Here is a 17,506-nt window from a genome sequence, read left to right as displayed (position 1 = left end):
GCTTTGCAAACAATAAAGGCGGTCTTAATGAAAAATTGGTGTGCTGTCGATGGATATACTTTCCTTTCCCAGGCTGCGCAGGGGAGCCAGGGCACTCAGCACACTGCACTGTAGGATAGGAACCATTCAGCAGCCAGGCTGACCTGATAGGGAACTGAAGCTTGTCTTCATTTGAAACAGGGACAGTGACTGTAAAAGACCTATAGGGAGCTCCAATAAAGGTGCCATTTTTTTTAAAGATAGTATTAATTTTTAGCCCAAAAGTAAAACCACCACCATATAATTTATTATTGCCTACAAGAATAAGGGGATAGTTACATAGTTCAATCGGGTTAAAAAAAGACAGAGTCCATCAAGTTCAACCCCTCCAAATGAAAATCCAGCATCCATACATTATATATACCAATATCTCTACTACCTATAGAGTTTAGTATCACAATAGCCTTTGATATTATGTCTGTCCAAGAAATCATCCAAGCCATTCTTATAGTCATTAACTGAATCAGCCATCACAACATCACCCGGCAGTGCATTCCACAACCTCACTGTCCTGACTGTGAAGAACCCCCTACGTTGCTTCAAATGAAATTTCTTTTCTTCTAGTCTGAAGGGGAGGCCTCTGGTACGGTGATCCACTTTATGGGTAAAAAGGTCCCCTGCCATTTGTCTATAATGTCCTCTAATGTACTTGTAAAGTGTAATCATGTCCCGTCGTGAGCGCCTTTTTTCCAAAGAAAACAACCCCAACCTTGACAGTCTACTTTCATAATTTAAGTCTTCCATCCCTTTAACCAATTTAGTTGCACTAAAGGTGGCCATACACAGACCAATAAAAGCTGCCAACAGACCGAGTCGGCAGCTTATTGGCCGTATATGGGGCCCCCCGACGGGCTTCACAGATCGAGATCTGGCAGAAAGTCGGCCAGATCTCGATCGGGTGGGACAAAAAATCCCATTGGATTGCGGCCGCATCTGTTCGTTGATGCGGTCCCACGATCCGACCGCCCGTTCCCATTCATTAGGATCCGATCGTTGGGCCCTAGGGCCCACGATCAGATCAGCCTGATATTGCCCAACTCGACATCACCAAACGACCGGATCTCTCCGTGTATGGCCACCTTTAGTCTCTGCACTCTCTCCAGCTCATTTATATCCCTCTTAAGGACTGGAGTCCAAAACTGCACTGCATACTCCAGATGAGGCCTTACCAGGGACCTATAAAGAGGCAGAATTATGTTCTCATCCCTTGAGTTAATGCCCTTTTTTATGCAAGACAGAACTTTATTTGCTTTAGTAGCCACAGAATGATACTGCCCAGAATTAGACAACTTGTTATCTACAAAAAAAAAACCCTAGATCCTTCTCATTTAAGGAATCTCCCAACACACTGCCATTTAGTGTATAACTTGCATTTATATTATTTTTGCCAAAGTGCATAATCTTGCATTTATCAACATTGAACCTCATTTTCCAGTTTGCTGCCCAGTTTCCCAACTTAGACAAATCACTCTGCAAAGTGGCAGCACCCTGCATGGAACCTATAGTTCTGCACAATTTAGTATCATCTGCAAAAATAGAAACAGTACTTTCAATGCCCACCTCCAGGTCATTAATAAACAAGTTGAAAAGCAAAGAACCTAGTACAGAGCACTGCGGTACTCCACTAACAACACTGGTCCAATTAGAAAATGTTCCATTTACCACCACTCTTTGTAGTCTATATTTTAGCCAGACCCAGGTACAAATACTATTTTCCAGGCCAACATTCCTTAATTTAACCAGTAACCTTTTGTGTGGCACTGTATCAAATGCTTTAGCAAAGTCTAAGTAAATCACATCCACTGCCATCCCAGAATCAAGGTCTCTACTTACCTTCTCATAAAAAGAAATTAAGTTAGTCTGGCAAGATCATTACGCATAAAACCATGCTGGCACTAAAAGTATTATGATTTGCTATGAAGTCCAGTATCTTATCCTTTATTAACCCTTCGAAAAGCTTTCCTACCATAGATGTCAGACTAACTGGCCTATTGTTTTGAGGCTGAGCAATGTTTAGTTATGCTATATATCTCCTTTTTAGTCAGAAAGGCTCAGATCTTTTGCTATTCTATCAACAGTGGCATGGGAGAATAAGATGAAAAGTAATGCAAAACATTTTAGGGAGCAATAAATGGCGGAGGAGGATACATTTTCACCCTATGTCTTACAAGGTAATGATGATGTTCTAGAAGGGTTCATGGTTATGGTTTGAGGTCTAGTACAATATTAACATTTAACTCAGATTTTCCTGAAAGAGTAAAAATGTAGCTTTCTTTTAAGTGACATTAACCCCACTGTTACCCTGTAAATGTGACCCAGGTCACTGAGAAAGGGCCATGCAGTCCTGAAACGTTTGATCGTTGCAAAGTGTTTTGAGCATCATGGAATGAAGTTTGGGAATCCCCCATTTGTAGCAGACAAGGTATTGGCATTCATTTCTCTGATTGCATATTGCTTGCGAGTGGCTAGGCAGTGCCTCTACATAATCCCTTTAATTGGACTGTAATTGTATCCTGTATATTTGGCCATACACTGGCAGATTTAAACTGCCAGTTTGGCATATTAACTGCCAGTGTTTGGGGACCTCCAACTGGCCTCCCGACCAATATCTGGCCAAATATCATCCAAATCTCTATTGGGCTGGTTTGATTTTCCTGCCAGATCAAGGACCACATCAGCTAGTTGCATAGTTAAAGCGTGAATGCGCCAGCGTAGCGCATTTTCGTTAATTCGCCGATTCACTAAACGGACGCTATCTTTTATGCCAGACTTCCTTCGCAACCTCAGACCAGGCAAAGTGCAATAGAGTAGATAGGGATTGCTTCAAAAAAAGTTAAAAAGTCCCAAAAAACGCTGGCGTTTTTCCATTTTTTATGGGTGATAGGCTGAAAAAGATCGAAAAAATTTTTGGGGCTACCCTCCTTCCCCCCTACATTTCCTAACTCATAGCAATTTAGCTATACAGTGGGCACATGTGTAGGGCAAAATAAAAATGTTATTTGCAGGCTTGTGTAGTGCTGCTACATATACCTCCATTGTAACTTCAATTTGGCGCCGTATGCAAATTAAGCATCGCTAGCGTAACTTTGCTTTGCGAATTAACGCTAGCGCAACTTCGCAACCTTACGCTTCCCCCGATCGCAACTTCGGATTTTATTGAATTTGCGTAGCTTGCGTAGTGCGGCGAGGTGGACGCTGGCGCAACAACGAATCTTAGTGAATGTCCCACCAAGTCCATCAATTTCAACCCATCCAACTGAAAACCCAGCATCCATACACACACCACTCCCTACTTTCACATAAATTCTATATACCCATACCTATACTAACTATAGAGTTTAGTATCACAATAGCCTTTGATATTATATCTGTAGTATCAGTTGATACGGTCCTCGTCCCGTCGGCTGGACTTCGTCATTGTAATATGATTGTTTGGCCCTAGGGATAAACGATCGGATTAGCCTGATATCGCCTGCCATTGGTGGGTTTATCAGGGGAAAGATTCACTTGTTTAGCAACCTCGCCATCAAGCAGATCTTATAGTGTATGGCTACCTTTAATACCCTCTAGTGATAGCACCTCCCCAATCAGCTATAGGAGATGCCACAAATTCATTATATATATATATATATATATGAATATATATATATATATATATATATATATATATATTCATATATATATATATATATATATATTCATATATATATATATATATATATATATATATATATATTCATATATATATATATTCATATATATATATATATATTCATATATATATATATTCATATATATATATATATATTCATATATATATATATATATATATATATATATATATATATATATATATATATATATATATATATATATATATATATATATATATATATTCTCTACGAAGCAAAGCAAAACAGATACACATCGCTCTATATCCTTAGAGTGTATTATTTATTAGTAACATTACAGCTTATTTTCAATGGCAGTTTTCCTTGTACCTGCATCTCTGCCCCTGCCCAAGACTATGATTGAGAGACTGTAGGACATTTTATTCGTACCAAGTAAAGAAAACATTCTTCAAAATATGTTATGCCCCTGGTTTCCTCTCATTGCAAGGGAAAGTAAAAGGTTTTTTGTTTTTTTTACTCCTCTCAGAAAAGATACCACTTTGCTGCTTTCAAAAAAATATGATGTGACTGTTAGAGAAACAGGGGAGCAATTGTGCTGTGATTTGGAGACCAGTGCACGGAGCTTTGACCGGCAGAGCTGTGCCCTGTGTTCCAAAGGACCAGAAGTTCTACTCTGATTTTAATCTACATTTTTAAGGCATAAAAGAATCGACTGGGTTTTACAACACCAAAGCCAGCAAGTTCAGCATGCCGCCGCCCCTTCAGTACCTGGGCGGAATATCAAACTGTAACTGTTTATAGACTTGTAACGTGCATAACATCACACATACAATGAGTTACTGTAGGGGCCTATCCAGCCAGAGGTCTTCAGATTGTATTGACAGAGGGCTTTAGGGGCACAGATCTGGGTAACACAATCCGCCTCAGGGTCAGCCCCATGATTTATTAAATAGATGGTTAATGGGAGAATCTATCCCCAATTAGTGGGTGTGGATTTCCTTGCACTGCTGTTCTATATCAGCCGTAGTGGTAGACAAAGTCATAGCTGCTGGGTTCCTTGGGTATAGGAGGAGGAACTTCAGGGATCTGGATGTTCTCCAGGTCCAGCAAGCGTAGTTTCATTTCCATGCTGAGTAATGTGTCCATATCACTGCGAGCCAACTCGCTGTTCATTTCTCTCCCAAGCAGCGCATTTACACCATCTATCCAGATACAATACTGAAGGAAAGAGCAAAAGGAAATCAATATTATTAACACAGGGGAAGCCAATCTCTTTCGCCTATTCAAGCCCTCCTCTATTTTAGGCCATAAAGGTCCTGGTCTAGGGCGATCCAGCACTGCCTCTATTCCTAGTTCAGCTCACTCAAACCACTGCCTAGTTGCTGGGTAAACTGGACCCTAGAAACATGTGGCCGAAATTCCATACTAGAGAGCTTCTAACAAAAGCCTAAATGAAGACCAACTGCAAACTGTCTCAGAATATCAAAGTCTGCATCACATTAAAATTTAATTTAAAGGTGTACTTTAAGGAGGCGCCCTTTCCTAAAACACGGGCAGAAAGAACTTGTGCTTCTGTAAAGGAAGGACTGATGTATTCACATACAAGATCTATGGGGCTAATAAGGAAACTCTTGGAACTGTCACATGACTGTTTAGGATTGTATTGATCTGGTTTTGGTGGATCAGTGAATTAAAGAAGAACTAAACCGTAAAATGGCATATTTTATATATTGAACTTATTGCACCAGCCTAAAGTTTCAGCTTCCCAACAGCAGCAATGATCCAGGACTTTAAACTTGTCACAGGGGGTCACCATCTTGGAAAGTGTCTGTGACACTCACATGCTCAGTGGGCTCTGAGCAGCGGTTGAGAAGCTAAGCTTAGGGGTTGTTGCAAAGTATCAAGCAGAAAATGAAGTTTGCCTGTAATTAGGGATGCACCGAATCCACTATTTTGGATTCAGCCGAATCCCCTGCGAAAGATTCGGCCGAATACCAAACCGAATCGCTAATTTGCATATGCAAATTAGGGGTGGAAAGGGGAAAACATTTTTTACATCCTTGTTTTGTGACAAAAAGTCACAAAATTTCCCTCCCCGCCCCTAATTTGCATATGCCGAATCCTGCTCAAAAAGGCAGAATCCCGAACGCATCCCTATCTGTAATATAAGCTGATGCTACAGGGCCGATTATTAAATTCTGATGCTAATTGCACTGGATTCTGTGCTGCCATGTAGTAATTATCTGTATTTATTACTAATCAGCCTTATATTGTGACATTTCTATTCTATGTGTACTGTATATTGTGAGTGGGTCCATAAGCTCAGTAAGTGACAGCAGCACAGAGCATATGCACTGAATCAGCAGAAAAGAAGATGGGGAGCTACTGGGGCATCTTTGGAGACACAGATCTTTACTGCTAAAGGGCTGAGGGTGACTTGGGCTGGTACAGAAGCACAAAACATAATGTACAACATTTCTAGCTACTTGTTTAGTTAAGCTTTAGGGCAGAGACAGACGCAAAGATTCGTGGAGATTTAGTCACCCGGTGACTAATCACCTCTTTTTCAGACGACTAATCTCCCCGAAAAGCCTTCCCACCGGCTTGACTATAAATCGTCGGCACTCTGATCGACTTTGGAAAACATAGGGCTCAGAGTGCGGGATTCTAGCTGGCGGGAAGGCTTTTCGGGGAGATTAGTCACCTGAAGAAGAGGCAATTAAGAGGAGATAAATCTGCCTGAATCGTCACATCTGCCCTGAATTCTTCTCTAAAATAGCAGCATCAGCACCGTCTCCTTCCTGCTATATGTGACTAGACAGGTTCACTCAAGAGGTCAGCTTGTCACCTTTTTTTGGGTAGCGTAATGCAGCCACAAGCAAACCATAATGGCTGCTTTTAAAAAAAATAACAGTATAACATATATAAATCTTTATTACCTCATATTTATTTGGTGCAATAAAGTTCAGAGTCTCGTCGGGATCATACAGAATAGAAAATGCTAATTCCAGAACCTCCTAAAATAGAAAAAATACAGAAACCAATAACCTGATAAGGAGGGAGCTACAGATTGGAAAGCACAATGGACAATGGAAGCAGTGGTATCTGCTTGTACCTTGTTCTGTTTCAGAGCACTCTTCTCTTTCATATGAGGGCAATCTTTCCCAGTCACCACAGCTTTAATATCAGAAACTGGAACTGAAAAAAATATGATGTTAGAGAATAGCGTGTACCTACATGGAAGTGAAAGATAAGGAGGGGATCGCAGTGATGAGGATGTATGTCTTACTCTTCTCCTGTAAGGATTCATATGGCACCTCCCCCTGTGCGTTATCCTCAAGGTCTCCATAATGCAGGACTTTGTGATTCAGGGCCAGGCGACAGAACCAAAATCGCTCTGAGGTTAAAAGGATAAAATCAATGAGCCTACAAGCCCCGTACTACAGACTGTAGGTACATATACAACTTTACAGCAACACCGCAATATGGTAGGTTCTACTGTTAAAGGAGAATTCAACCCTTAATTAAAAAAAAAACCCTACCCCCAACCCAACATAGACCCCCCCCTGCTCCCCCCACCCCAGCCTACGTGCTACCCTGGGCACATCGGATTTCACCGGCGCCATCTTCTTCTCTTCGGTAATCTTCGGGATGAGAGCTGTGTATCTGTGCATTTGCAGTTGGAGAAATCTTCCGTTTCGCGACAACTGCACTTGCGCTGAAAGTCACGGAAATTGCCGAAGTGAAGGAAGAAGACCCAAAGATTACCGAAGTGCCGGAAGATGGCGCCTGTGAACTCCGATGCACTGAGCGGTAAGTAAAGAGTTAGGAGCATTTACCAAGGGTAGCAGCTAGGCTGGGGGGAGCAGGGGGGTCTATGTTGGGTAGGGGTTTTTTTTTCATTTTGTTTTCCTTTAAATGACAACCCAGAACAAGAAGTATATGGAAGTGTATTTATGACAACCTAGCAATGAAGGGATGCAAGTTGCAATTCTGTGATTGCTGCTAGCAGGTTAGACCTCGTCATTACTAGCATCTTGGAAACCTAAATTTGATTGGTTGCTCTCTGAACATCTTTCCTCTGTGCCAACATGCTCGACAAGCCTATTGATTTACCAGATACATGTACCTGGCATAGTGTAGAGGTATTATGTCACTATCTGCGCAGCTTCCTTTGACTTTCAGCACTGATAAATTGCCCAGTAAGAGATTACCAGTTTAAAGGAGAACTAAACCTGAAAAATGAATAAAGCTAACATGCCATTTTTTATATACTGAACGTATTGCACCAGCCTAAAGTTTCAGCCTCTCAATAGCAGCAATGATCCAGGACTTTAAACTTGTCACAGGGGGTCACCATCATGGAAAGTGTCTGTGACACTCACATGCTCAGTGGGCTCTGAGCAGCTGTTGAGAAGCTAAGCTTAGGGGTCCTCACTAATTATCAAGCAGAAAATGAGGTTGGTCTGTAATATAAGCAGATGCTACAAGGCGGAGTATTAAATTCTGATGCTAATTGCACTGGTTTCTGAGCTGCCATGTAGTAATTATCTGTATGAATTACTAATCAGCCTTATGTTGTGACATTTATATTCTGTGTACTATATATTGTGTAGGGATGCTCCAAATCCAGGATTCGGTTTTGGATTCGGGCCTTTTCAGCAAGATGCGTATTTGGCCGAATCCTTCTGCAGGCTGAACCGAATCTGAATTTGCATATGCAAATTAGGGGCGGGAGGGAAATAGCGTGACTTTTTGTCACAAAACAAGGAAGTAAAATATGTTTTCCCCTTCCCACCCCCAATTTGCATATGCAAATTTGGATTTGGTATTCGGCCGAATCTTTCGCAGGATTCGGGGGTTCGGCCAAATCCAAAATAATGTATTCAGTGCATCCCTAATATTGTGAGTGGGTCCCTAAGCTCAGTAAGTGACAGCAGCACAGAGCATGTGCAGTGAATCAGCAGAAAAGAAGATGGGGAGCTACTGGGGCATCTTTGGAGACACAGATCTTTACTGCTAAAGGGCTGTGGTTGCCTTGGGCTGGTACAGAAACCCAAAGCATTATGTACATTTCTAGATACTTCTGTAGTTAAAAAATCTCCAGTCCAAATATATGATATAAAATGATCAATCTTAAAGGAGAACTAACTATTTTAAGACTGATCATTTTAGATCATATATTTGGACTGGAGATTTTTTTTCTTATAAAAGTTACTTTCATAAAAAGACACACATCCATGGCATTTAACCTTTTATGTGTATATAAAACCTGCCTAACTGCTACTTGATCCAGAGGAAGGCAAGAAGCCCTGGCTGAAGCTTCTTTAATTTGCTTCAGAGGGGAAAAAATTCCTTTGTGACTCCAAGACAGTTTTCATCCTCTTTAGGCATATGGCACACACAATGTTTTGATCACTGCTGTGCTCAGACAGGAAACAGTGGTGACCAAAACAATGCCTGTCTGTGTGTCGCAGCTTCACATAAAGATGCACAGGACATCTGCTGCCTAAAGCAACTGTGGAAGCCAAAGAGAATAAAGTTCAGGTCAAAACACCTTAGGGCTCAATTACAATGTCCTACACAATGTGCAAAAAAAAAAGGCAGCAATTGTTCTTTTTTTCTGCACTGTGTCCAATGTGTGGGTCATTTTGCAAATGGCCACAGATCTCTGTTCTTAATTGCACCTGCCCTTCTCAGATTAAAGGACCAGTTTACATAAAAAAAAATTTATTAAAAAATTTGTTTAGTGTAGAACGAAAAAAAAAAAACAGACATATTTAAATCGTTAAGTCTTTATTAAGAAATAACTTGCTTGCGCTCCTCTTCAGAACAGGCGATCCAGCGTGCGTCGCTCGATATCGCCTCCCTGCTTTCCTTATAGGAGATAAACCAGGGAAGAGAAATCGAGCGCCGCATGATGGATCGTCGCCGTGCCGCCTTTTCTGAAGAGGAGCGCAAGCAGAGATTCGGTAAGTTATTTCTTAATAAAGACTTAGCGATTTAAAAGTTTAATATGTCTTTGTGGGTTTTTTCCGTTCTAATTTAATTTAAAAAATTGGTGTTACTGATCCTTTAAAGACAATGTGGGGTAATTAAGGTTACGCAGATTAAGAATTATTTTTACACAACAACACAGATTCTCCAATAGCATGATAAATCAAAAGCTGTTCAGCCACAAGATAATGCTTTTCTCTCAATAGATCACCTAACTACCAGAGAAGAAATTAGAGAAAGAGGAAGTGTTTCCTGGGACAGCTTCAATAACAAACAGAGAAATCAGAGCAGCCTTGGCTACAGCAGGCATTTTATACTCGCTAATGCAAACAAATGACAGTAGAATAATCTGTTTGGTTTTGTATCCTGGTAATGTGGCTGCTAATCATGTCACATAATGTGACGTCACGTGCATTTTAACCTTAAAGGGGAACTAAAGCAAAAATGTAATATAAGCTTCAGCATACTGAAATAAGAAACTTTGTAAATACAATCAATTAAATATTCTGCATTGCAGCAGTTGGGTGTAAGGTTGCCACCCGGCCAGTATTTTACCGGCCTAGCCGGTAAAGTACCTGCCAAGGCCGGGGCTGGTATTACAAATTTACCAGCAATGTAGCTGCCGGTAAATTTGTAATACGATTAAAAGGAGCCCTCGGCCTGCCCCCAATCCCGTGGAACTTACCTTTTCTTTTACTTCTTCTAGCGTCCGTGGCCCGGCCCTGCCCCTTTTGACATCACGGCCCGCCCATTTTGATGTCACGACCCGCCCCTTTGTGTCCCCGCCCCCCACCAGCCAGTAAAGCATTTAAAAGAAGGTGGCAACCCTAGTTGGGTGTCGGATAGTCATTGACAGATAATATATCTTATATGGGGCTTCCTTTCCTAGAAGTTGTATTAGAGCTCAGTGATAACTGATTCCAGTACAAACAAAATCTGACAACATTTTGCACAAATTCAGCATATAGAGAGACAGGATTTCTGGAAATTTTAATAGAGTAAGCTCTAATAAATCTATGCAAAAGGAACCCCCTATAAGATATATTGAATCATTCATCGGATACCCAACTCCTGAATGAAGACAGAATGAAGAGAAACAGATAATGAGAGAGGAATAGTGAAGATGAACTTGATTATTTCAGAAACAATACAGACTTTGTAATTGATTGGATTTAGAAAGTTTCTTATTTCAGTATGCTGAAGCTTATATTCAATTTTCATTTTTGTGATCGTTCCCCTTTAACATTTCAGTTGATTTGTTTTCTTAGGGCACGAGCAGTACTGTAAGTCACCTTGCCTCCTGCGGTTTCCAGTCTTCCGGAAACTGCTTCCCTCACACAACCGATTCAAACGCTGTTGTTTAATTAATTCCAGAATCTCGGGCTGAATCTTTTCCCTCAGCTCACTAAAATAAGGGGAAACGAGATTAAAAAATGGAAAAAAGAGTAACAAATAAAGGAGGGTGTTCTTGGTTCTACTGTTGTATCATTTTCTCTTCAGGTACCTAGGACACATGAATATTGGGGAGAGATCTTGCCAATGGGAAGCAGGACATTTGCAAGAAATACTCGACTTTCATTTCCTTCACCTATGCCCTCCATACTCCAGGCACATTGTCAATAACCTACTTTCAAACATGAGCTAGGATTCTAAAAGAGCAGCAGGGCACTATAACCTCATGCTCTCCACAAAGACAGAAAGTACCACCTGAAAAAAAGAACTGAGAGAAAGATTTGTTGTTTAAAATAATATAAATGGGTGAGTGTTACTTGTTAGTTTCTTCTCCTGCTATAGGGAATGTGTTGTTATTCCTCTAATGTTATTGCCAGTCAGATATGGGATGGTCTAGAGGAGTCAGTCCAGTTTTGTAACAGGGCATGAAAAACAGCACTAACTTATGTATATGTCTATAATTTATAGGATAAGTAAAGCTTAAAAATAAGTGAAAGTAAAATTGATGAGAGTGCTATTCTAAGTACTTTTGCAATGTAAATTAATTGAATTTTTTTGATTCCAAGATATTAACGGATACATGTACTGTTAATATGAATGAACGCCACCTGCCGGTCATTTTCCAACCAAGTCTGACCACCAAGTAGTCAAGGAAGTTGTCAGGAGAAAGAAAGAGGCTGCTCTGACATTCTTTTGCTTAGGAAAGATTTGAGAAAGGTTTCTAATTTTTTTTCTTAAGCAGAACAACATGAGCGCAGTCTCTTTCTTTCTCCTGAAAACTTCCTTGACTACTTGGTGGTCAGACTGGTCAGAAAAAGACCAGCAGGTAGCGATGTTGTAACAAAATCCATTCATATTAACAGTACATGTATCCCTTAAAGTGGACCTGTCACCTACACATAAAAAGCTGCATAATGAAAGTCCTTTGCAAATTAAATATGGAACACAAATAATTTTTGTCATTCAAACATCCATACCTGTTATAAAGGTGTTTAAATATCTGAACTGTCAATCAAATATTACCTGCCCCGTCTCTATGCCTGAGGCATAGAGGAGGGGCAGCCAATTACTTTCACTTTCCATTCTGCACTTTCTAGATGTCAGACATAATGGACAGACATAATATCAAAGGCTATTGTGATACTAAGCTCTATAGTTAGTATAGGTATGGGTATATAGAATTTAATTAAAAGTAGAGAGGGGTGTATGTATGGATGCTGGGTTTTCATTTGGAGGGGTTGAACTTGATGGACTTTGTCTTTTTTCAACCCAATTTAACTATGTAACTGCTATCCTCACATTCCCCCTTCCCTCCTCAGGCTCTATTTAATTGTGTAGGGCACTGCACATGGACATTAGGTCCCCCGTTCTGGTGCATACACAAGATTTTGGGGTGATACACAATTTCCCTTAATATCCCTTAATAACCGTGTCCACAAAGTGGCAGCTGCCTGCTTGCTGTGATTGTATAATTCCAAGACAGAAGGAAACAAAATTTAAATAATAAATACAGTGTAAGTAAAGTTTATTTTGCTCAACTAACTTGATAGAAAATAATTTGGAATGATTTGTTAGGGTAACAGGTCCCCTTTAATATATTGGTATTAAAAAAAATAATGAATGTACATTGCAAAAGTGCTTAGAATAGCATCATCATTAATTTTACAATCAATTATTTTTAAGGTTTACTTATCCTATAAGTGCAAGTGTATTTAGTTGATCACCCATTTCTTGCAAGTATCCAACTTTCAGGCATAAGAGGAACTGAAAATGTTTGTACTAACCAGTTAAGGGAAAGCAGAAAGATTTTTAGAAACAAGGAAATTTGCACTTGCAATGTTCATACAACAAGAGGGAAGTAGAAGTTGCACAGAACTGCATGCTTTGAAAGACATTAGCAAGGAGTGCATCCTACATACACAATAGGTTTCGACTGGAAGTCATCCTGACTCAGCCGCTCGGATTGCCGTAGCCTTAAAATCTCTGTGTAACTCAGGCTTCGGAGTTTATTCTTCAGCTGCTCCAGGGAGTTCGGTTTAGAGGCTAAACCACGCGTGATCTGTTCCCGCACCACCTGCATAACCTAGGAAAGACAGAACATGTTGCTGTTTGCTCCTGTTGTAATACAGTAATGAAAGCCATCTTTCATATCTGTATGGCTAGTGTACAGTATGTCATTACATGCAATTATATTAGTGGGATTCAAACATTATTTCATTACCAGGCAAAGTTTTGGGTTTTAAAGGAGGAGAACTAAACCCTAGAAATGAATATTTAAAAATGTCATTTTATATACTGAACGTATTGCACCAGCCTAAAGTTTCAGCTTGTCAATAGCAGCAATGATCCAGGACTTCAAACTTGTCACAGGGGGGTCACCATCTTGGAAAGTGTCTGCGACACTCACATGCTCAGTGGGCTCTGAGCAGCTGTTGAGAAGCTAAGCTTAGGGGTTGTTGTAAATTTACAAGCAGAAAATGAAGTTGGTCTGTAATATAAGCTGATGCTACAGGGCTGATTATTTAATTCTGATACTAGTTGCACTGGTTTCTGTGCTGCCAAGTAGTAATTATCTGTATTTATTACCAATCAGCCTTATATTGTGACATTTATATTCTATGTGTACTGTATATTGTGAGTGGATCACTAAGCTCAGTAAGTGACAGCAGCACAGAGCATGTGCAGTTAATTAGTGAAAAAGAAGATGGGGAGCTACTGGGGCATCTTTGGAGACACAGATCTTTCCTGCTAAAGGGCTGTGGTTGCCTTGGGCTGGTGCAGAAGCCCAATACATAATCTTCAACATTTCTAGCCTAATTCTTTATTTAAACTTTATTTCTCCTTTAAGGATTCTTTGTGCAACAAACTAGTGACCATCGAGATACAAAAGTTTGGGGATGCATCGCCTTTTAGTCATGTGCTACTCAGCAGGTTTTCTCATATAAGCATTTGTACATGTTACAAAAAGTAGAACACATAAAACTAGAACACTGTATTGCCTAAGGCACGGAGTCCCTCAAGGCCAGTAAGCGAGAGATTTGGGTAGAATGCCTATTGGCATTCCCAGATACACCTGAAAAATTAGCTTGAAGGTCAGTTAGGTTGTTCTACTTTTCTCTGAACTATGGCCACAAGTAAAATTGTTATTAGCATAATGGAAAGCTCCAACCCAAGACTGTTAACTCCAAGGGAGCTGAAACTGAAAAAGTACTTTCGCACTTAAGGACAATTTGGTAGATTTTTTTAAAGGGCAAAGTCGCCGCTGCTAGCGAAAATTCGCCAGAAATCCCATCCGCAGGTACATCGCCAATTTACTTACAGACATGGAGGACAATTCGCTAGCGAAAGAGACCTTCGCTAGAGCAGTTTCACGCCCCATTGCCAGGCGAATTTTACTCGGGTGTACGATCGTTGCTCCGCAAATTCACTTAAGTGCGAATTTTACAGCATAATTTCCTTCACCAGCTTAGACCTGGCGAACTGATAAGATCCTCCTCAATTTTATTAGGACATCATATCCTGTATGCCGAAAAGTTATTAAAATGATAATGGTGTTTTTTCATATTTTAAAGAGGGATTGTCTTTTAAAGTTGTAACTATTACACATTTTTGTTTTAACCTTTTTTTACCATTTGACGGGCATGCCCCTCTTCTTTTAGGGTGGGCTCATGTCTAGGACAATAGAGGATCTCTTTTGTCTTTATTTTGCTTCCTTGGACATTAATAATAAGTGGCCACTTCAAGCATTCACACCAACATCACTAATAAAGACATATATATATATTTTATATATATTTTATATATATATATATATATATAAATAAAAAGTGACCTATATGTTCCTGCCCTATTTAAATTGACCTAAGCGTAAGAGTACGAACGAAGTTTTCTAGGCAGAAATGAACGTTAGTGAAAGTTCGCTATGAAATGCTCGCGCTGACGAATAAACACTAGCAAAATATTGCCAGCGTTCGGCTGCCTAGACGCAACTTCGCATTTTTGTGAATTAGCATAGTGGTAGCGAATTTGAACCTGGCGAAAGTGGTGCGAAGCCTTCATAGGCGAAAGTTGGCTCTTTAGTCTATTTGCCCAAATGTATTCACCAGCATCTATATTTACTGATAAGAGTCATATAAAACATATATGCAAACACAGTCAAAAATGATATCCACTTGGAAAGAAAAAAAAGAAACAGTCTGTATTACATAGCTCCCATTTTTTTTTCTGCGTTAGTGTTTTAATAATTAAACAGTAGGCAAGGCCCCTTACTATTGTGGGGTGTGTGCAAATAAAGATATGGAAAACCACTGACCTTATTAAAGTCCTCAGCAGTGGCTCTCATCTCTTTCCAGGTCTTGTTAAGCAGCTGGATGCAAATACAGAAGAATTCCTCAAAGGAGCGCTCATGTGTGAAGAACATAGGGTGATAATCATTCCGGCCTTCATTAGCTGTGTGGTGAGGAAGGGCAAGGGGTGCTTACAGTGAGTGGGAGGGAGTAGAGTGTAAAGAATCACTGTGGGTTTGGGTGAACCAAGCATTTACATGGTGAATGAAGGTCTGTAAAACAAAGGGCTATGGAACAAAACACCAGACACACAGTGACCAAGGACAAACACAGGAAAAAAAAACTCTTTAAAAATGGACATCGGCACGAAGTTACAGCACTTACGTAGTTCGCCAACCTGCAGGATCTCACACAGCATCTTGGTCAGTTCAATAGCACTGCGGCCAAATGGACATTCATGTTTATCTTCTCTGCTGCTGTTCTCTAAAACAATCTAAAGGGTGTATAAGACACCGTAATTAAAATGTTTTATTTTTTCTCTTTAATGGAGAAGGAAAGGCTGCTTTAGGCACCCCAAACTCTTTCTTTGTGCGGGTGCGCACGCACAGTAGTGCAAAAAGCTGTACTTTAACAAATAAATTGGTTATTCCATTCTACTGCGCATGCGTCTGCCCCGGGAAATTTGAAGAAAGAAGTAGGAAGCTGATCTCTCCATGGTGCTCGCTGGAAGAAACCCCAGACCGGTGCAGTTTTCTGCTGATGGGAAATTTTTGCACAGCCAGTTTTTCACATTTGATTTAATTTCATACAACTGAATACTGCTTCACTAAAAATCTTTGTTCAGAAAACACCCCAGTACTCAGATGTTCCTGGGAAATGAAAGACATACCACTGTTATCTTTTTTGTTGAAAGTGGAGTAAATTATTTTGCAGGCTGAGACGAGTTCCCAAACTTTTTCATGACTTTTTTATGACTTCCATGAAGAAGCTGCACTCACAGGTCTAACAGTCATAAAAGCTTTTATTGTAAAAAAACTCACCAACGTTGTTGGTGTTCCCCCAGCCTTTCTCAAGAGAAAGGGGGGGGGGACAGTTGAAACATTAGTGAGTGTTTTATATCAAAATCTTTTACTACCGTAAGACTTGTGAGTGCAGCTTCTTCACGGAATTATCGATTGAGTGGATTGTGACTTGCACCCCAGGCAACATGGATGCAAGTGCTGATATTATATGGAATGATTTATTTGAAATGAGGATTATATATTCTAATTATTAAATGGAGCATCATGTTTGTGTTATATCAGCTAGAAATCCACAAGAATTAAAGGTTAGGCAACAATGCAATATCTGGAATGTCTCACCCGTACGTAGGTATCCTGCTGGTGTTTTGCCAAATACAACATGTTGTCCAAAGCCAGCATCCCTGGGGGAGTCTGAAGGAAATCCATTGCAGGGTTCACATGATTCTAATAGAGAAACCGTATGTTAACTTGAAAACTGCAGTATAGATTTATACAATCCCTTCCCTGGATCCTGAAAGAGTCACTGTAGGAATTGGGAATTAATTAGTCCTACTTTTGATCTCATTGCAGTTGCAGGAGGTTAATGAATTATTTTTAGTCAACTGTGTCTTGTCCCCGGTACTGCAAGTTTCAGGCATAATAAATAAATGATGAAGGTAAAATAATTCCCTTTACTCTCACAGTGATTCCACAGAGTTCAAAAGGAAAACAGAAGCTTAAAATTAAACCATTCACCTGGTGCACTGAAAAATATGAGCAATATTTTTCAATTAAAGCAGAGAATACTTTTCTACAGTCTCCTGGCTTACACACTAGTAGATATTGCCTCTTTAAATTAACAAGATACTGGTTTCCCAAATAAGAGGTTTTATTTTTCCCAAAAACAATAGATACAAGGAAGGAAAATTGATTTCCTATTGCACTCAACACTCCCAAAAATGCTGCATCAGGTATGAGATCAGTTATCCAGAAACCCATTATCGAGAAAGCTCTGAATTATACGGAAAGGCCATCTCCCAAAGATTTTATCCAAACAATATAAATTTTTAAAAATAAATGCCTTTTTCTCTGTAATAAT

At 39.9% G+C, this 17,506-nt stretch overlaps 1 protein-coding gene across 5 annotated transcripts in view; it reads right to left on the bottom strand.

The window, feature by feature from the left end:
• Positions 1–3,976: 3,976 nt before the first annotated feature.
• The window catches only part of elmo2.S (engulfment and cell motility 2 S homeolog), a 33,042-nt gene continuing 19,512 nt past the window's right edge, over positions 3,977–17,506 (bottom strand). For 4 of the 5 annotated variants that reach the window (XM_018237380.2, XM_018237378.2, XM_018237377.2 and 1 more), the window contains 9 exons: positions 16,768–16,872; positions 15,791–15,899; positions 15,433–15,569; positions 13,040–13,203; positions 10,961–11,073; positions 6,961–7,068; positions 6,787–6,869; positions 6,611–6,688; positions 3,977–4,889 (listed from right to left, as the gene is read on the bottom strand). In XM_018237380.2, coding sequence (XP_018092869.1) covers positions 4,689–4,889; positions 6,611–6,688; positions 6,787–6,869; positions 6,961–7,068; positions 10,961–11,073; positions 13,040–13,203; positions 15,433–15,569; positions 15,791–15,899; positions 16,768–16,872 — 1,098 coding nt within the window. In that variant the 3' untranslated portion in view covers positions 3,977–4,688. 5 annotated transcript variants of the gene reach the window in all.

Source organism: Xenopus laevis, chromosome 9_10S, assembly GCF_017654675.1.
Source record: "Xenopus laevis strain J_2021 chromosome 9_10S, Xenopus_laevis_v10.1, whole genome shotgun sequence".
NCBI classification, from domain to species: domain Eukaryota; kingdom Metazoa; phylum Chordata; class Amphibia; order Anura; family Pipidae; genus Xenopus; species Xenopus laevis.
The sequence above is the reverse complement of the archived record's forward strand: the minus strand, read 5'-3'. Positions and strand labels throughout refer to the sequence as shown.